Here is a 22,000-nt window from a genome sequence, read left to right as displayed (position 1 = left end):
TTTTTTTGAATGCTAAGTCAATCCGGATTAGGTATCTATAGAACTTGGATCATTTCTCTTCCACACTTTAAAGATGGGGGCTATGGCAGCTAGAACACAAACACCTGCGTTAACTAGCTGTGTCTCTGACAGAGGAAAATAATTATTCATGGTCAGACATGCACCAGTTTGGTTAAAAATGGAAATAATTATACAGGAGTGAGCCTCATCTGCTGCTTTGCAGTTAATTTACAATCAGTTTGTGTAGGGTTTCCTTGAAGGCAACAGTGCAAAAAGGCACTGTACTCATAAGGATGAAAGTGTTTTTACAGCCCAGTGGCCATCTCTGGCCAAATGGACACATCTGTCTCTTAGCTCAGTATATTCTTGGATAGAGAAGATCAGACTCTTGATGAACAGCAGGGCATAACGGGATGATAATGCAGATGTTTTAAATATGAAGCAATTTACTGGAGACACCTTTTAGTGAATATCTCCCATTTTTCAATTTCCAAGACTGTACTGCAGGCCGAGATTTTGGAGTGGAGACATAAAGGTGTAAAGTTCCAAGGAAGTAGTAGCTTGAATCCCACATCACTGTTGTAAATGCACTAGCTTACATTTTTTGGCAATGCTACCAACTACAAATCTTTCCCAAATGTTATTAAAACATTGGTCCCTTTTTCTGAATTTATGTCTTAATTAATTCAGTTCTTTGGTGTTTTTTTAATTGATTTTCTCATACATGCACTTTCTACCCCCCAAAGATAATGGAAGAGATTTTTAATAATTTCTTGTCTACTGACAAAATTGTTTCCATCGCCCCTATAGAATTCTTCTATAGGGATTCCAGGTGATTTAGTGGAACTACTGGTGACAGACAAGCTGATAAGCTGCAGACTGCCTCTGCTAAATTTAGCCAACAAATGTCAGATATCTTTAAAAAAACAGGAGTACTTGTGGCACCTTAGAGACTAACAACTTTATTTGAGCATAAGCTTTCGTGGGCTATAGCCCACTTCATCAGATGCATAGAATGGAACATATAGCAAGAAGATATATATACATACAGAGAACATGAAAAGGTGGAAGTTGCCACACCAACTCTAAGAGGCTAATTAATTAAGATGAGCTATTATCAGCAGGAGATAAACCGGACAGTCTCTACGCAAAAGAATAAATGGACACAAATCTGACATCAGGAATCATAACGTTCAAAAACCAGTAAGAGAACACTTCAACCTCTCTGGTCACTCAGTAACAGACTTGAAGGTGGCAATTTTGCAACAGAAAAGCTTCAAGAACAGACTCCAACAAAAACTGCTGAACTAGAATTAATTTGCAAACTAGATACCATTAACTTGAGCTTGAATAGAGACTGGGAGTGGCTGGGTCATTGCACAAATTGAATCTATTTCCCCATGTTAAGTATCCTCACACTTCCTTGTCAACTGTCTGAAATGGGCCATCTTGATTATCACTTCAAAAATTTTTTTCCTCCTGCTGATAATAGCTCATCTTAATTAATTAGCATCTTAGAGTTGGTATGGCAACTTCCACCTTTTCATGTTCTCTGTATGTATATATATCTTATTATATGTTCCATTCTATGCATCCAATGAAATGAGCTGTAGCCCATGAAAGCTTATGCTCTAATAAATTTATTAGTCTCTAAGGTGCCACAAATACTCCTGTTCTTTTTGCGGACACAGACTAACATGGCTGCTAGTCTGAAAGATAGCTTTTATTTTCCTTTGGGTTCCCAAAATCTCATAATTTTGATACATGGAAATGTTTTTGGATATGCACCATAGAAATCCTTCTAAAAAAACATTGCAGCCTCAGGTCTTAACTTTAAGAGGAAGTGTGTTATGGGCTGTATGAAATAGAATATGTCAGAGGCTGGCTTTGTGTTAATGTTGTTGTCAAAGGTTATGCATACATATTTGCATGTGAGTGATTTCTTTTAGTTAGGAACTATTTTGTGGTACTGTACACACACTGGACGACGTTGAGAACTTTTCTTGGGTAACAATCATGCTCCATTTATGGTGAATGACTTTTCCACTAGCACAAGGCACTGGTGAAATTCAAAAAAGGAGCACTTAATGCTTTGGGAGCAACAGCAAAAGTGTTTCAGTCTGAAATAATAAGTGTTCATCATTTTTATGAACATAATTTATAGGAGCTCTTTAGCAACTGCACTGAAAATGCCCATGGCTGAAATGCCAGGAGGGTTCTTTTGGTTAGTAGTAATTCAACACTTTTAAAATTCTCCTTTTCAAAAGCTGCACATCTGGGGAGGGCGGGGGGGGGGGGAGTGGGGCCTGGCCATGGCCGTGTAATAAACAGCAGACTCACGTGTTCATTGCATTTACAGTTTCTTGCCCATTTCACCTGGGAATGCATCTATCATTCCAACCCTCTGGGCAGTTTTCAGATCACCACTTCTATATGAAAAATGGGCCTGTCACTAAAGTGTTCCCTTCATTTTCACAAACGTCACATTCCTACCACCCCCTTGCCCATAGATACATACATACCTCTAGCATTCGCCACCCACCCCCAGCTAAAGAGCAGGAAGTCAAAATTCAGTTTTAGACAACTGAACGTTTTAGGAGCCAGTGTCTTACAAACCAGCTGGGCTGGAACTGGTTGCATTAGTATCAATCTTGTAACTTTATTTTTAGGGTTCTTACTTAAGTGGCGCCCGTGCTTTGTACTGTGCAAGATGCAGGTAACGACTTGAGGCCAGATTTGTAAAGGTGTTTCAGGTATCTAAAGATGCAGTAGCTGCCTAGTCGATTTTTTCCAAAAGCGCCCAGTTGGAATCAATAGGAGTTTGCCCTGGCCTCTTTTTAAACGCCTACCAAGCACCAATCTGCATCTTTAGGCAGCTAAGTAAATACCTTTGCAAATCTGGCCCATAAACCTTGCCCCGATGAGATTACAACCTAAAACAGAGAAAAATACCCTGGGAGACTCAGCTGGCTTAGCATGCATGTCTGTATGAGGAGGTGATGGGGTGATGTTGACGTGAGGTTACAGTTGTGATCCCCACAGGACAAATGGATTTCCGCAGGGATCTGAGTCAAGCGTTGGAGGCAGCTAGACACACTGGGTGACAGGTTATTCCATGCAAGAAAGGTGGCATGGACTGAAGTACTAGGACATGAGTGGGAGACTGGCATCACAGAAGTTAGGATGCGATGAGAGAAGCAGAGACGTAGGTGGGGGTTTGATTGGGCTGAGTCTTCAAGACATGGATGACATACTCAGCTGTGATTTGGCAGGCAAGGGGGGAGCTGCGGAGGGGGCTGAGGAGCGGGAGTAGTGTGTTTACTACCACTCATTTCTAATGCTGTGGTGCTTATTTGGCTTAGCCCTGGTACGTCACAAGATCCTGGACTTTGAAACTGCAGTAGCATTATCTATAGAAAGCTATTTTACATACTCTTTAGCTGTTTCTTTTATTTAGTAGTTTCTCTTCCTCTCAGGGCTGTGCAGCTGGACTTGTGGTGCAATGAAATCTGAATGTGTAGGTAGCAGGCTATGACAGATAGGGTCACTGGTTTGTTTTTTATTAAAGCTCTCGCAACTAGTTCTAAAACAGGTTTTCTGTCAAATGTGTGGAATATACCACATGCACAATGGCATGATGTGGAATGAAGGGTCTTATTTGTAATTGCTGGGGACGACCTGGTGAAATGTAGGAGTTGGAACTCGTTCCATCAATAGCTTTTTACCCTGTTATACCCTAACATAGTCTACGTACCTTAGACGTTGTGTAGACAAGTGCAAAACCTAATAAAACCTTAAATCTGGACTTAAATTCTTTAATTAAACTTGCACAGAATAATTTTTTCACTATAGACTACTTAAATGAAGAGGAAAAAAACATTTTAATTGTCTAGGTACTTTTCATGTTCCTTTAATCTGTACTTTTACAATTTCCATGGCAAGTTCATGAGTCAGGTGTGATACTAAACTCTCTCCTCTAAAACCTTATTTTTAGGCCCTGATGACCTTGCAGCAGCAACATATGCCCTGGGGTCACGAGGCTGTTAGCCATCTGTTGCAGCTTGTTCAGAATAGAGCAGCAGGGTTTAACCAATCATGGTGTCCTCTCCCTCTGCCTTCACACAAATTATCTAAGACGTGAGGGACTGGCTTTAAACTGGTAGTGCTGATTGTTAAAGCACTGCTTATAAGTCCCGCTATAGGACCTCCTCCTAGAGCTTTGATCTGGTAGGAATTTGTGTTTGGACACCACTTGCCGCTCAGTCTTTCTTCACTTCGTTAAAAAAAGCCTCAGATCATTTCCCCAAAACATTCCCTCCCCCCGGGCAATGACCACTGTTGTGCTCGACATTATCACTTTCCTCTCCCACTCTACTTCCCATCTTTTGGTCTGTTTTGAATTTTAAGAGGGTGGCTTATGAAAAGCCCAGGACTGAATGGCAGCAGAGCCTGCACTCTGCTCTCACCCCCCACAGCTGGGCACTCTAGCTCTGGCTGAGGCTAACACAGACTGGCAGGGCACTAGGGGAATTTTGTACTGTCTGTACCTCTTTCGTACAGTGGCCAGCTTTTTAAAAGGAACATTTATGTCACCACAGTCAGTAGCCTCCAGGAAGTGGGGAGGTCTTCCGGCTGCTCTGGAGCCAAGGCTGTATGCCATGGGGAGAGTTTGCCTTGCAGAGGAGTTTACAGATACATCCCTGTTCATAGCAGGATTACAGTCTAAGGGACTAGCCGGCAAGGAGTTCCGTCTGTGTTCCTGCAGCTAGAGGGTGGGTTGAGGTGTGCACACATGGCCATGGGCCTTTAGCGGCTCTCTGTTGCTGTTGAGAGCTCTGGCATCACATCAGCATGGTGGGGAAGTTCTTCTGCAGTGGGAACTGGAGTACTGCATCTTTTCCTATGCCCAGCTGCTCTGCTCTTTACTTTTAAGCACATGAGGATAGCCATACTGGGTCAGACCAAAGGTCCATCTAGCCCAATATCCTGTCTTCCAACAGTGGCCAGTGCCAGAGGCTTCAGAGGCAATGAACAGAACAGGGCAATTAGTGAGTCATCCATCCCCTGTTGTCCAGTCCCAGCTTCTAATCAGAGGTTTAGGGACACCTAGAGCATGGGGTTGCTTCGTTGACTATGGTGGCTAATAGCCATTGATCGATCTGTTCTCCATGAACTTATCTAATTCTTTTTTTAACACAGTTATACTTTTGGCCTTCACAACATCCCCTGGCAATGAGTTCCACAGGTTGACTGTGTGAAGCAGTACTTCCTTATGTTTGTGTGAAACCTGCTGCCTGGTTATTTCTTAGGGTGACCCCTGGTTCTTGTTATGTGAAGAGTAAATCACACTTCCTTATTCACTTTCTCCACACTGTTCATGATTTTATACACCGCTGTGATAGCCCCCCCCTTAGTTGTCTCTTTTCTAATGTGAACAGTCCCAGTCTTTTTAATCTCAGTTCATAGGGAAGCTGTTTTATACCCCTAATTATTTTTGTTGCCCTTTCTGCACTGCTACTGTTGTACATGTTTTTTCTGTTCTCCATCTCCAGCAGGCTACACTCTGTGTCAAGAAGTGTGAAACTGATTTTTGACACCCTATATATTACTAGGCAGGAGGAGTTAACTCATGAAGACGGACAATAAATGGGCCTGATCCTACAGTCCTTACTCATCCATGTACAGGAGTGTTGCCTAAGTAAGAGCTGCTATAGTTCTTCCATCATGAATCAATCCCTCCTGTCTGTTAATCTTAGCCTCTAATGTACCAACATCTTTTTCAGATGTTCAGGTGCGCAGAACAAAGGCAGTACAGAGAGGTACTGTGCCTATGTTTCATATGATTCTGTATGTATACAGCCCCAAATGGCATTGTTTTGTAACTATCTCACATTGCAAGCTCTCTGATGAGCCTGGGGCATATAACGAGGCACCCATGTCTTGCTCACTTTTTGAGCACAACAGAATACGTGGGCCTAGTCTCTTAACAAAGAGGTGTCATCAGGGACGAACCATTTACTCATAAGTCGCCCATCCTAAAGGAAACTGAAGTACAAATTAAAGCTGTCCAAGTGTTTATATCCAGACCCTGTGCTTGCAAGGTAGAGCACTAATTATGATCCCAACAAGCTAAATCTGTATTGGTATTTCTATTCTACTGGGCCAGATCCCCATTTACACTAAGGCCCCTTTACGCTGCCAGCATGATGCAAAGGGACCTTAATGTTAATGAGACTCACGCCCTATTGTTTTTATTAACGCATGGATCTTTGGGACATGATCACGGCCTATGCGGTTAAGCTCTGTATACCACGCATGTGTGTGATGTAGAGAGGAAGGGAGAGAATAGATATCTGTTCATTTGTTTCCAATTTAAAACAAAAACACTATCCTGTAACCATAAACAAGGAGAGAAGCACATGGCAAACATAGTGATCTTAAACCCACTTCCCTGAGCAGCGTTTATACTTAGTTCCTGAAAATCCATGGTGTGTAGTAATTGCACGGACCAGTGTTCAGCATGCATAGTTTGCAGTGCAGGGAGATAACATGAACATTCTCTTGAGAGATCCTGTGAAATTATTGTGGAATCTGCCATTTGTTGCCATCTCCTCCTTTCCAAATGCAAAAATGTGCTCTTTTGAAGTATTTTTATAAGCCCCAGGGTAAAATACTATCTGTCAGGGATGATGTACCAATATCTGGGGAGGGGGAAATCAGTGAAAAAAGAAGAGTTGGGGTGATTTCTCTATTTTTTAGAAGTGGCATCCAACTGCCCTAGAGCTCACATCCCTTCAACATGTCACTAGTGAAATTATAACAGACCACGCCCTCAAAAAACTAAAGCAGCATCTTTATTTTGTACATAACCATCAGTATAAAAAGTTTATTACATAAGAGCTGTTTTGTTTACAATATATTATATTGCTTCAAGCCAATGCAAAAAGTTCATACATTATAGTTCTACTTTGTTTACAATATATTATATTGTTCAAATGACATAGTGTATATTTAATACAGAGCACTGCAAAATTGTTATGACCTACAATATTGTTGTATTGAGGTTTTTTTTAAATTAGGAAACTTTTTTGTAATTGTTCTAAGTACATGATAGTAACAATGCAAAACCAACCCTGACTGTTGCTTAGGCAAACTCTCTAATCATCAGACCAACCCAGGGCAGCTTCTACAAAATGCTTCACTTGGATATTGTTTCATTTTTGGAAAATATTTGCAGCTACATAATCAAAAAGGAAAGTTTAAACATTACTGAAATATAGTACAAAACACTGTCCAAAGCACTGAAACAAGAAGCCTATATAATCGTGCTAAAGAAGGATTTATAAAACTTAAAAGGAATAGTAAATATCAGCTCAGTGGTTTATAATGAAGCTAATAAAATTCAGGCCAGTAATCTTAACTGTAATGAACAGCATTTTAACATTCAACACATGAAAGGTTAATGAAGGCTATGAACTTTGTGTAACATAAAACGTTTCAGATGTTTGAGTTCACCAGATATAATTGGATTCGGGTGGAACATGCCTCTCTTCAGCCTTTTTAGGTGAAGGCGTGTGCTGTCTGTGCTTGGGGTCTGTCGGCCTCAGGGCACTCATAATGCTGGCTCCATACCCTGAAAAATTGAGAAAGAAACTACAAAAGCAGACTCCTGGTTCACTGTTAACATTTCAAACTAAAGAAGTTTTTCCCATGGGAATGTAGGGAATTTTAATACACATCACACAGGTCCCCACAGGAAAAAATGGGTGCCATAAGACAAAAAGTTAATCACGACAGGATGCCAGCTCTCTGGCTTTTACCGTAAGGCTTCCTTATCACAGAATCACTGCACTACAAGTATACTTAGGGCTATGATACTGTGCTAGAGTCACACATGAACAACTCATGTTTGATGGACAGAGAGTCAAAGGCTGCCATTAGAGGTGAGCTTTAAAATGGTATTATTGGTTTGCTGGGCATAAAAATCTCGGTGGAGAACGTGTGTTAATTATGTGCACTTTACTTCGTTTTAAAGCGAAATACAAAGAAAACGAGAATGGCAGCAACAAACACCCAGAAAAATAAATTAAGGATTTGAGATTCTTTGTTACTTTTTATCCCAGTTTCAGTATCAGTGTTGTAACTGCAAAAAGAAAAGGAGTACTTGTGGCACCTTAAAGACTATCAAATTGATTAGAGTTGTAACTATTTGTTTACAGTTTCATTTACAAATCTAATTACAAAACCTCAAGAGGACATGACTTAAAAACTGAATTTCAGGTTTGCTTTATTTTTTTACCACTTCTCTTTAAGAATACTGTTGTACTGAGAAGCCATTTGTTCCAACTGCGCCTGTAACTTTTAAATCAGTGGTGCGAAAACTTTTTCTGTTGTGGCCCGCCCCCCCTTACCAGTAATGGAATCTGTCCATGCCCCCTCCTCCATTACAGCACAGCTGGCTCAGCAGAGGAGCTTGGGCTGAAGGCATAGCATGGGGCTGAACTGGGGATGAAGGAGGATGTGAAACTACAGGCGGAGCTGGCCTGGGGGCAGAGCAGGGCTGGGTGGTGCTCCCTCCCCGCCCTCTGTGGGGGCTGGCCCGGGCCCTGCTCTGCACCCCTCTGAACGTTCCTCAGCACTCCCTAGGGGGTGTGCCCCACAGTTTGGGGACCACAGGTTTAAATTGTGGGGATTATTTTAATCTTTGTTTTATAGCCATTGACTTTCACAGCCAATGAAGTCACCCCGGAAGTAGCTACATTTTTTCTTTCTTTGAAATTAAACGTGAGTCTGACTGAGAGATACTTGGTTTTATTTGCAGAGTAAAATGAACTCAAGCACAAAGGGCCCTATGCACAGGGCCGCCCAGAGGATTCAGGGGGCCTGGTGTCTTTGGTGGAGGGGTCCTTCTGCTCCAGGTCTTCGGGGCAATTTGGCACCCCCCCGCCACCGAATTGCTGCCGAAGACCCGGAGCGGAAGACGTGGCGGCAGGTCCTTCACTCTGGGTTTGTTCGGCGGCACTGAAGGACCTGCTGCCGAAAACTCTCGTGGGGGCCCGGGGCAAATTGCCCCACTTACCCCACCCCACCCCCCCAGGCGGCCCTTCTTATGCATAGCTTCAGTAAGTTCTACTTAGGCTCGTAATACAGAGGTGAATTCTACCCAGGTGGCCCCCCCTGATGACTGCAAAAGGTGTTTTGCCTAACTAAGAACTGCAGGACTACAGCCAGTCTTTAAACCAACGTATTTATTAACGAGGACTTCAAAGCCCTTGGAGCCGACACTAATTTGCGAATACAGAATCCTTGTACCATGCAGGCATGGTACACATTTTGTGCTTCTCTGGGAGCAGTAAAATGTACGTGTATTGACAATGCAAAAATGCTCCCTTGCTAGCTGGTAGGTTAACTTTACAGATGTGTTACAAAAAGATGGCATTAAAATGGATATTGATTTCCAGATACTTGATTTTTAGCTATACTGTGTCTGTTGTACGTGTTGAAGAATTTATTCTTTTGTCGGTGAATGGCATAGTTAGGGAAACAAATATACAATCCGACATCTTCTAAACTGATTCCCAAAGCCTTAATTTTAAACCATAACTCATTCCTGTCAGAGTATGTTTTTGTTTTATAAAAACACTCAGTTATTCTCGGATACATTTTAACATGCACACCTTTCTCTACCCAATGGATCACAGACATAGATTCATAGATATTTAGGTCAGAAGGGACCATTATGATCATCTAGTCAACATCATTTACAATTATTTTAGTTCAATTTGTACTATCATGTACAATGTCTGATGAATTTATTAAGCATATGGCATTAAAAATAAATTGTTCTGAAATTTTCATTTTTACGATATAATAATAAGGAGCAGCTTATACTAGTAACAAATATGCTAATTTTTTCTCTGCCACTTTTCAAATTAACTACTGATAGCAAACTAATAATGTTTACAGCAAACGTATATCTTATGAATGGTTGTATCAAAAAGCTTTCAATACTTCAATTTGTTACTGTTATAGTACTGTGTTTTATGACGTGTAAGGCTGAATTGGAATTTGTCACCTGGATCTAAATTGCTATTTCAAGTCATTTTATAACTTCTTGTTATTTGGAATAGAGTGTATATTAAATATGGAGATCTTGAGGATAAATTCATTCCTGGTTTAACTCCACTGAAGTCATCAGTTGCCTACACGTTGCACTAGGTGTCAAATGGATCAGCAAGCGGAAAACAATTAAATTATCATTTTCAACAAATGTAACATTGAGATCAACACATTTTGGAACTGTTAAGTCTGGTGTAAAAAAAAAAAAAAAAGTCAATTAACACCCCTACACACACCTAAATTTTAACCTGCTTTAAAGTTGGCTGAAAATTGGAGGGAAGATTTTGCCAAAACTTTGTCTATTTCTCTGAAATTTTGAAAAAATCCAATCAGCTCTAAACCCCTATGTAATATACTTTTATTTACAGAAATGTCTATCCAATGTTCTGAAAGCCTGATCCAAAGCCCCACTGATGTCAATGGGAATCATGTTGTTAGAGTATAATGTGTGCACAGCAGATAGAGCAGGGCGCACTTTCCAAGATTCTCATTGACTTCAGTGGGGTTTGAATCAGTCTCACCGCATGGGCAGAACATAAATTAGGTCACCTAGAAATTTTCTCTGTACCAAATTTTAGAATTCCCAATAGGCAAAAAAGTGAGGTTAATCACTGTAGAGTAGTTTTGAATTGTTTTATTCCTTTTTTGTAATTAATATACAGTTCAACAAAAAGTTTAAGTATTGAAAATGTTTGGGATAATTATTTTTATGCATATATTTAAAAAAAATTAAAGAATTATTAACTAAGGAGAGTGTTTTGTTTCTAGTGATTGTGTAGTAGCTTTGAGCCAGCCATTTATAGATGCAAGATGATCTGTGAAAAGCTCCGGTATGGATTCTCAGAGCTTTGTTCTCACTTACTTTTGTTGCAATGTCTTCCATGCCAGCCTTCTTTGCATTGACATTTGTTAGGTTCCACACAGGTTCCATATGATCCACAACCAGGTTCACAGACAGCTGTAATCAAGTGAGAACATGAATTCAACGTCCTTACATTTCACTCTGAGATAAAGTTATAGTTGCTTTCCCTGCTATTCTTTAGAATGTTAGTTTTGGCATGGCCAAGGCCGCTAGCAGTAAATCTATATTTTAAATTGACTGTGCAGAATTCTGAAAATAACTTGCCCCACTACTGAAATAAGGCCTTATTTAACTCCCTTATGTTGGTGCAAATCAGGAGTAACTCTATTGAAGTCAATGAAGACAGTAAGGGAGAGAAGAATCAGGCCCATAATATTTACATTCACGAAAAGGTAGATTTTCAGTGGTATTTTGAAATACCATAGAATTGAAATGTTATTATCCAGAAACACTTGCTTATTATACTGATGTGTTACTGCTTTAAAGAAACTCATACTATTGAAAGGTTTGGTGGTGGTTTTTTAGAAGTTTTGTGTTACAACCACCCCCATAACTTCAATAAATGAAGCATGTCCACAAAGTAAATTAACCTGAGCTACCCTGGCAACACATAGTTAGTGCTGATGTTGAGTAATAAGATACTGTATTGCTATCACAATGATCTTATAATAAGGATTGATTGAGTAGAGTTAGTACTTACGCTTTGAACACAGATCTCCTTGGTAACCTTTGGAGCACTTACATTTATTTTTACCAGTACATTTACCTCCATTTCTACACGGCTGTTGGCATTTGCCTAGAAATAGGAAACATGAAAACAATGGCCTTAGTACTCCACTTATACAAAAATAATTACAGGGAGAGGGAGGAAGATAACTGTTTTAAAAACACACTTTGTGTTTGAAATATTCATTGGCTCATATGGTTAAAAAGTCTTGCGTGTACGCAGTAGATCCTGTAGGGGGGCACTTTCTTATGGGCATGGGAAGTCTAGTTTTCCAAAGATTTATATGCATGCTTAAGCAGCTTGAAAATTGGGCTAGAACTGGGCATGGCCTCTGAGTGTCTACACAGACTTTGGCTACACTCATAGCACTGGGATTTTGAAGAGGGAATTCAGTGTGCCCTCTATGAGTACTGCCCACTTCTCTGTACCATCCTAGGGCAGCTTCAGCACAGTGTCACTGTCATCATTTTTCAGCTAGCTGCAAGGAATATGAGCTCAGGGTCCAGGCAGCTGAGCACAAATGGAAGAAAGAGGGGAGGGATGTTAGGGCTTTCCTTAACAACAGGATGCTCCAGAACTGAACAAATGTTGCAAGTATTTGCAGGAAATAAATAGGTTGGCTGGGCCTGTCACCTTACAGTCAGAACCCTGTGTGCTCTGTAGATGCTGTAGAATTTGCTGCAGGATCCATTCCATGCTGCAATTTACTGCTCCAGAAACCAAGCTTTCGTTTAAAAAATGGTTCTAGCTTTCATGGTTGTGAAGAAAAGCTTGAAAATGTGAACTGAATGTAACCAAGGCAGTGACATCTACCTGAGTCTGCAGACAGCCTGAAACTTGAGTTAAAATAGCCATGAAGACATGGCACCCTGACTTTTAACTTAGGCTTTAACACAAGCTGCTAACCCATCGGGCAGCCTGGGTTGCACTTGAGTTGTTAACCTAAGTTAAAAGCTGAGTTGCCATGTTTTCATTGCTATTTTAACCTAAATTAGCCAGCACGGGTTAGCTAATCCAAGTGAAGAACACACCCTTTTTTGCAGTGTAGACATACCTGCAGATTAACTGTGGGCTAAAATGTCTTCTTGGAATGGAACAAAAGCTAAATGCTATGTGCTGTGCTATGCACAGATCTGTTAGTGGAAGAGAAAGTAAGATTGGGAAATGGAAAAAGAACAGCTCAGCTGGTGCAAGGAGGAGAAGAAATAAAAAAGAAAATTACTACTCGCCCGTCTCAGACTGAAACAGTAATTAGAGACAATGTATAACTACAGTAAGAAGAAACCCGAAGGACTTGGAGAATGCTTGTTAGTATTGCAAATTACGGTTAGTACATTTCCCACGAGTTTTAGAGAGGGACTCAGCTATTAAAGGATCTCTCAAAATGTTTAAACAATATAAAGGGGGGGGGGACCCTCTCTGCAATCCTCTGAAGATGGCTTTCTGCCTAATGCAAAGGTTTTCTTCCCCTGTTTATTCTGAAACCTCCATGACTGAATGTAGCTGGCTCTGGATCTAAGGAAATGGAATGAGATTTGTTTCTCCTCTGATGTTAGAAGCCTGGTCTAGCATTTCTTTTTAGTCTCCCACTGTTGCACTAGTACTGGTGCAGTGCAGTCAGCCTGGCAGCAGCCATCGGCATTTCAACAGCCATGGCCCTGATCCCAGAAAGACCTAGGCATGTGCATAACTCTACTTGCTCCTAACTGAAGTCAATGAATTTTCAAGTTAGTTCTTAACATGTTTTGATCCTTTTTTCTTTATATAGGAATTGATTTACTACCTGGATTTCCATCTAAGTCAATGGGACTACTCATGTGAGTAAACCTGCATGTGTACCTAAGTCTCTGCAGGAGTAGGGCCCATCTCACCTACACCTGCCCTGGGTAAGGTTAAATGACACTGTGGTTAAAAATTCCAGAGGCTGGTCTACACTAGAGTTGCTCTTGCGGCTACCAGTGGTCCAGATGCACTAATGATAGTGCACCAGAAGGAGATTAAGAGAAGGGCTAGTTTCATCACAACCTTAAAGGAGCAAGCAAGATACACTTTTAAAACAAAAAAAGGAATGAAGACTGAGGAGTGTCCTACTTGTGATTCATCTTTCAGGTAGATCCAGATTTGGCAGGTGCCTTGCTATATAACTTGAATATTGTGCTTTTAGAAAGACCTATTTTTTTTTAAGATGTTGCCACAGCAATGACAGATTACATGAGATCTGATTTCCAGCCTACAAGCGGGAGGTTTTAGAATACAGAGGAATTTAGTTTCTTATACCATGTTAGTGTCGGTTTAAATGGAATAGCTTTATTTACACGTTCTATACTACGGCTCAGTATATGAATTACAAAATAAAACATAAGCCACTGACAAAAAGTATGAACTGCTCACACTTTGGGTCAAGCTTGGATTATATTCATGTGATAAATTCCATCAAGGTCAATCTTTTCTCAAATGAGGGAAGGAAGGAGAGAGTGCCAAGGTGTCACATTCAGACTTGATGTAAGCAGATGCAAATGCAGTGGAAATCAATGGAGTTGTACCTGCTTACACAGCTCTGAGTTTGGCCCATAAAATTAGAATGAGAGGAAAGACACTTATACCATAACAGTGTTGAAAGACCACTTGTTCATTTGGGTAACAATAATAAAACTTCATGCTTCCCACTGACTTTGATTTTAATGAGATAAAAGCTGCTAGAAAACAATCTGTACAGCATATAAAGATAGAAGAATGTTTTGTAGATTACCCCGCCTATCTACATGCGAATACTGTGCCAAATTTAAGTCTTAACACATTCTGATTCTTTTTTCATTGTATAGTAATTGACTTATTACTATCTTCTGTTACTGCACTGTTTGCTGGACCTTATTTCCATCTGTATATTGAGATGATGAGTTAAATTTCACGTCTGTTGGAGATATACTGATTTGCTTGTCTGTCTATACTGATGTTAAGCATTCAAAGAAAAAAAATCTTACAAATATAAGGCCAAACTCTATTCGCCTAACTCATGTGCATAGTTCCAATGAAGTCATTGAGATTACCTGCATGAGTAAGGCAAGAAAGATGCAGCACTGAATGTTGTTAGAAGGATACAATGCAAAAAGTATAAGCTGTGTGTATGTTTTCAAAACCAAAACCCTGGCACTCCATCCCAGCATGGGTCGCTACTAAATTAATCTAATTTAACAGAGCTGTGAGAAAACTCTTATCTTAGGCTAAGCTAATGTTTGACAGCTGGTGTCCCAGTTTTGTCCCAGGCTAGCTGCTCTCCACCTGCACCTTTACACAGAACAGTTAAATTGACTAAAGACTGAAATATTTTGAACGGCTTTGATGCTAAACATCTGAAAACAGCAAGTCTATTGATGTTTGTGACAAGAAGTTTTCAAGCTGCCATGTGAATGTAACTTAATACTTTCAACTGAAGCTGACACCCCGTACAGTCCTATGTCCCTTTCCCCCAATACCAATTAATATTTCAAGCTCCATACTCTGCTTTTAGAATCTAGAGGCTCAGTTCTAATCTCACATGAAGGAGTGTAAATTGCTGTAGACCTGGCACATGCATATGGTGTTCACTGAGCGCTCATGTAACAAGAGTTGCTGCTAAACTCATGGATTTGTTTGAAAAAACAAACAAACAGAAAACGAGATGATCAAACAATGAATTGATACTCATCAGCTGTGAAGATCGCAAACACAGGCCTGGCTCACTCTTAGAGGGTTTGAGAACCCCAGCAGTTTGAGAACCCCAGCTGCCAGTCAGCACAGAAATGTGTCACTTGATCTTCCAGCTACTGTAACCGGAATAATCTTGGTTTAAGTGAAACAATGTAAAGCTGAGACTCACTAATTTCACAACGGTTTCCCTCGAGTCCTGAAGGACAAATGCATTTTCCTAGATAGAAGCAGGTTCCTCCATTAAAACAGGTTGTTGTGCAGTTAGCTGAAGGACATAAAACAAAAAATTAAATTATATGTCTAATGTAAAATTATTTCTACTCTAACCACTTTTTACCGATGAAGCACTCATCTGAGAGGTTGGAGACCCCCGTTCAAATCCCTTATCATCATCAGGCAGAGTGGGAATTGAACCAGGGTGTCTCACATCAGAAGTGAGTATCCTAAACACTAGGCTAAGGATTATAACTGAGGTCATCTCTGTTTTGTGTAGAGGTAGATGTGCTCAGATCATGCCTGCCTGACAGGGCCCTGCAGGTGAGATAGGTGGGGAATGCTTAGGTAGTGCTTGGCATGAGAGAGGCATTTGGATGCCTGCCCAAAGCAGCAGTGCGTGCACTCAGTCGCAGAAACCTAGACACCTAGGGAACTTTTACAGCAAATGTTTAGATGTCTGGTGAGTCGGGGTGTCTACAGGGCTAGGAGGCAGCTGAGTAGCAGTTTGTGGATCACAGTGGTACCTAAATCTAGGGTTTAGGCATCTAAGAACCTTTGGGGATCTGGGCCAAACTCCTTTACTAAGGACTAAATACATACCAAGCCAAATGGATTCTGTAAGCACAAGGGACTATAATGGCATATCTATCTGCAGAATGTGGATCTAAAACGCTTCCTTTAAAACATGACTTTGTTACAAAGCTCATTGAAGACCTAATGAATTTACTAACTGAACATTTTGTATAGTTTTGTGTTCTTACACCTTCTGTGTAATGGACTATTCAGATACATTTCAGTAGGAAACTTTGTATTTTTTAAATATCCAGCATTTCTGGGACTGTGAACGTCATACTTCCTTTACTGTTTTTTATTGATACACTAACGTCATTATAACAAAAAATATTAAATGGAGTAAGTTACTTATTTTTTAATCTGTCTGGATGCAACAAGTTAATGCATCAACCTTTCATCTAAGAAAACCAAGGTCCAAATCCTTCACTTCCCTTCCCCCAAGTCACAAATGAAAATGAATTTGCTGGCCACTCCCATGGTCCTTCAGTGAGCCAACTAAGGAGGTAATGGTTGTGTACATTATATATTATTCATTTTGTGTACATGAGTGTTCAAAAGTGAATGTAAGCTGCACCTACCATCTGCTGGCTTATACATGTGTAATTTGCACTACAATGAAAGTCACCTCTGAGTTTTGGCCATGTTTGTTCGTATCTTAACATTAGCACGATCATGTGAAGAGGCCCAGGAATGAAGTAGCAGATATGTACTAGGCTGGATATAAAGTGCTGTAGTCATAAAATTCTGTTAATATTGTGATGTGGAGGATGTAGATAGACACAGAAAGTATCACAGGTGTACATATAAGGTCAGACAACATAAACAAATGTCTGAGGGGACACTAGCATACATAGTTCTCTTGTCAGGATCTCTGCAGCACTGTACCATACAGCCAAGAATACCTTATGACTAGGGTCCTACCAAATTTGCGGCCATGAAAAATGCATCACAGACCATGAAATCTGGTCTTCCCCCATAGAAATTGGTCTTTTGTGTACTTTTACCCATGGGGGTGGGTATAATAGGCCAGGGGAGGCTCTGCCTCTCCTGGCACTGCCATGGCTGCTGGACCACTAGTTGCAGGGTTTTGGGGGGGAAGTTTTTTTTATTTATTATGCCCCAGGCAAGTTCTGGGTGGCTGAGGAGGTAGTAGGTGCTATTCAGAGTCTCAGTTTCATCAGTAATCTCCCTGGACTCCAGAGAGATGACTGATGAACCCAGCAAGCTGAGTAGCAACTACTGCCCCCTCAGCCACCCCAGAACCTGCACGGGGCAAATCAAAAGCTTCTTCTGGACCAGAGATGCTTTTCCTTGGGCAGCTTGGAGCCTGGGAGGGGAGGTGCAGTACGGCTGCAGCTCGCCCAAGACTCCTCTGGGCAGCGGGAAGGGGGGCTCGGGGCTTTGGGTGGCCCAGGGCTCCAGCCGTTGGGGGGGGGCGTTTGTGGGTGGAAGGGGCAGAGCTGGGGTTAGGCTCCCCAAAGGAGGGCGCCACATGCCGCCCATGCTTTTACCCTATACTACACAGATTTTATGGGGGAGACCACTGTTTCTCAAATTGGGGGTCCTGACCCAAAAGGGAGTTGTGAGGGGGCAGTCACAAGGTTATTTTAGGGGGGTTGCGGTATTGCTGCCCTTATCTGCGCTGCCTTCAGAGCTGGGCGGCTGGAGAGCAGCAGCTGATGGCCGGGCACCCAGCTCTGAAGGCAGCGCCCTGCCAGCAGCAGCGCAGAAGTAAAGGTGGCAATACCACACCATGTCACCCTTACTTCTGCACTGCTGCCTTCTGAGCTGGGTGGCCGGAGAGTGGCGGCTGCTGACTGAGGGCCCAGCTCTGCAGTCAGCAGCACAGAAGTAAGGGTGGCAATACCATACCAGGCCATCCTTACTTCTGCGCTGCTGCTGGAGGTGGCTCTGCCTTCAGAGCTGGGCTCCCGGCCAGCGGCCGCCGCCCTCCAGCTGCCCAGCTCTGTAGCAGCAGCGCAGAAGTAAGGGTAGCAGTACCACAACCCTGCTACAATAACCTTGCGACACCACCGCCCCCCAACTCCTTTTTGGGTCAGGATCCCTACAATTACAACACCGTGACATTTCAGATTTAAATAGCTGAAATCTTGACATTTATGATTTTTAAAATCCTGTGGCCATGAAACTGACCAAAATGGACCATGGGACAGGGAGCATAAAGGTAGCAGCAGCTGGTGGATTACAATTCAACTGCTTTTTATTCTATACTGTTACCTTTATCACAGTTGACGCCATAGAATCCAGGAGGGCAGATGCACAAATCAGGTGTGACACAGAGACCACCATTCATGCAGCGGGATGCACACAGAGCTAATTTGATGAGAGTGAAAGAGAACAAAATGCTGGCATGAGGGAGAGATGACCACGCCAAAATTTGCGACAGGATTTTATATAACAAATATTTAAAAAAATCAGTAATAAGCACAAATAGTAGTTTTCAAACAACACTTTTCCTCCTTCTGCTGAGTATAACAAGTCAGCTTTGCAACATAAAATAGCTAATGCGGAAAGATGTTTCATAATTATGCTTATAGATTATAGTGGTTGAAATAACACTACAAGAAATTGAAGATGGACTTTAGTGTTCGTCTTACTTAATCTGAACACTGAGAGCAAAAATTGTCCCTTATCCCGATTATTCCCAAACTGAGGACTGAAAATAGCCAATTTGGACTCACTGAAATATTTCAGTTGTGTGGGTATGGAATCGGTCAGGGGTTCAGTTCTTTGTACCTATGGATCTTGGGACATCTGTCAAGGCCAGGGCCATCGGTACAGCAGTCCTGTGCCTCCACGTTGCCTTGAAGCTCCCACAGCAGCTTGGCTTTTTCAGGTGGTGTGCTCTCATACAGCCTCCCCAGCTACTGTTGCTACCCCACCCAGCCCTTGAGGAGGAATGTCAGGGAGCAGAGTTTTACTTCATGGTTGGCCAGTATTAACTTACCCAGGGAATGCCTGCAAGGCTGAGTGAGAGATGTCTTGTGACTGGCTTCTGCCCTCTACTGAGACTCTACAGAGCACCCATGCAAGGGCCTTCCCCAGGGTTGGGAAGAAGGAGGAAGCATGTACAAGAGCTAGTGTACTCATCATCTAATCCACAGTCCCATCCCTCTCACTGCCCAAATGAGCTATTATTGGCTCCCCTTCACTTATGGAAAGAGAAGGGAGAATCTACCCAAAAACATTTTCCCTCTCCATTGTCAGTCTGCTTGAGACACAGCTGTGGCATCCTAATTAGATACTAACTTCAGATAACAAATGCAAAACAACAAGAACACTATTCTTGATTTTCCAGCTAGTCTTCATTAGCAGAAGAATTCCATTTAATCTCTTGCCAGACGGATTGTTTGTGATTAAGAGTCTCTTAATTGTTGGTCAATTTCATGTTTAATATATCCTTTAGAGAGCAGATATTTTTCTTTAGAAGTTGGCATTTTCATTAAGCAATTCATGTTTTCATTAGCTCTGGGGTCATAAACGATAATTTTCTTGTGTTTGGATTTAATATTTACAGATATCTAGCAACATGAGAGAGCCTCAAGGAAAGGCCATTTACGCTATTGAGAGAGAGAGAGAGAGATTTCAGTGCGGTGACTGCTCTTTTTCAGAAGGACTGTAGTAAAGAAAACAACTGAGGGTATTTTTTAAGTTACCTTTCTCACAATGAGGCCCATAAAATCCATCTGGACATTCACAGACATGCCTTTCATTGCAAAAACCTCCATTTCTGCACCTGCCTGGACATTCAGCTTCATGAAAAACAAGAACATTGTTAATCAGATATTACATACTTCAGTTAGCACTCCACTTTCAACAGCATCGATACAGTCTATTGACAGAAGTGCAAAAATAACTGGATAGCAACTTTTATTGAGGTGAGTATCAAGATTTAACGAACAGAGCCGTAAATGCTGACTGAGATGGAAGCTCAGGTAAAAATCACTCTCTTTGTTAATCTACAAATACAGGTTGCATCATATGATCGACTGCACTCTTGAAAGTACCTGTGATAGTGTTCTGCCACTCTGTGCTGGTCAACAGACTAATGAATAATGTGGCCTGTCTGCAAAACCCACTATCTTAAACTGCCTGGAATAGGTAGCCAATACAGATCCTGGAGCACTGGTGTCATGCTCCTAGTTAGATATACTGTTTACCTAGCAGGCTCATCTTCAGTTTTTTGGCTTGATTTAAGGTGTGACCCGAGGCAGAGTGCATTACATTACTCTACTGTTGGATGTGTACGAACTGAAAGACTCAATCTCCACACTGGGCAAAGATGAAGGGGAGGACGCATTCCTGCCCACTGATCCCATATCATCATTCAACCGTTAGTCACATCCCAAATCTCTACCCAACAGTGACTAAGGCATTTGACAACAGTGGAAGAGAAACATATCTGGGCATCATCAGCATTCTAAAAAACATGACAGCCCATGCCTCTTCACTATCAACTGCCCCATATCCACATTGAACAAGAGGTGGGAGAAATTGGAACCCTATGGAACCCCTCCCCCGAAATGAACCCTCAGGGCAAAAGAGCAATTGGTCCAAAACACCTGCTGAGATCTCTCAGACAAAAACAAAGGTACTGAGTGGCAGCCATGTCTACTTCCACTGGAGCAAGCCAATAGCACCTCATGAGCAGTGGTACCAAAATCAGCATCTAGCTCTAACAGTATCTGTCTGGTCATCTACTATTCATCCATCACCAGGAGGGAATTATCTACCAACCTCTTTGCCAAACCTTGTTCTGTAACCAAAATGGCAAAGTTCAAAGAGCTCTGAGGTAGACAGATAATCTGAGAATCGCCTCGCCACAATATTTTAAATCAAGATTAGAAGATGAGCTTCTTGACAGTAATTGGCTAGATTGTTCGCATCAAGTGAATTGTTTGTGTGTAATAATCATAAAACAGCTTCCTTAATTGACAATGTCTGTCAACAATGGCCCCAATTCTTCTCTATTTTTGTCTTTACCAGAAAGTGGTACAATGCATCAGGCTGATGCTGGAAAGATGTACCACCAACCATTGATGCAATCCAACTCCTGCATGGAATTAAGTTGAGTCCAAAGTTTAAATATTTGCAGTGTTTACAGATAATATTTTTCTTTTGCTGCAAACTGTAGAATGTAGAATGTTTGTAAATTTAGATGCGCCAGCTTGCATGGGGCAATTCTGCAGGCCACAGATATTACAAACTGTAATTCACACTAATTCTCCCACCCACAATTTTAGTCAGTTGGTATGTGTAATCATCTGAAAGTATACAGATTAACTCTTAAACAAATTTCTCTACAGAAATCATAAGAGATGGCTAAACAGAACTACAAGCAAATATGGCAAGCTGTCATGATTATTAATCATTTTCTGCCTTGGGTTACATCTCTACAATCCCTTTGAAGTCAATAGGGTACCATGGGTAAACCTGAGAATAGAGACAATGGAACAAATTCTGCTTCGAAAGGCTCTGTATGTTGTGCAGAAGTGAAGTTCTGGACCACCAGACAAAAGCAAGTGAACTGGAACTGGAGAAGAAGAAAAGGTAAAGACTGAGATTCACTTATATAAGCTGCAAATATAGGAAGCAAAATGTATTGCTATAAACGTAAAGCTATCTGAAGCAGTAGTAATAAACATAAAGACATTTTGTTTTAGTTTGTTCCAGTGCTGTACTCTAGGATTCTTTCTGGAAATGTACTTCCCTTTGTGCCCAAATGCAGAGCTGCTATTCATTACAGAAAATGCGTGCTTAAATAAATGCCATTTCAAATAGAAAAATGGAAAAAT

At 41.3% G+C, this 22,000-nt stretch overlaps 1 protein-coding gene across 1 annotated transcript in view; it reads right to left on the bottom strand.

Moving 5' to 3' along the window:
* Window positions 1-6,936: 6,936 nt before the first annotated feature.
* WIF1 (WNT inhibitory factor 1) overlaps window positions 6,937-22,000 on the bottom strand; it is a 54,520-nt gene continuing 39,456 nt past the window's right edge. The window contains exons 5-10 of the mRNA XM_084617471.1: window positions 19,862-19,957; window positions 18,423-18,518; window positions 15,565-15,660; window positions 11,682-11,777; window positions 10,982-11,077; window positions 6,937-7,633 (exon numbers count right to left, since the gene is read on the bottom strand). Of these exons, the coding sequence (XP_084473597.1) occupies window positions 7,512-7,633; window positions 10,982-11,077; window positions 11,682-11,777; window positions 15,565-15,660; window positions 18,423-18,518; window positions 19,862-19,957 (602 nt within the window). The 3' untranslated portion in view covers window positions 6,937-7,511. The remainder of the gene's footprint in view (window positions 7,634-10,981; window positions 11,078-11,681; window positions 11,778-15,564; window positions 15,661-18,422; window positions 18,519-19,861; window positions 19,958-22,000) is intronic.

The sequence above is a fragment of the Lepidochelys olivacea genome (assembly GCF_965140295.1).
Source record: "Lepidochelys olivacea isolate rLepOli2 genome assembly, chromosome: 1".
Classification (NCBI taxonomy): domain Eukaryota; kingdom Metazoa; phylum Chordata; order Testudines; family Cheloniidae; genus Lepidochelys; species Lepidochelys olivacea.
This window is presented reverse-complemented; position numbering and strand designations above follow the sequence as displayed.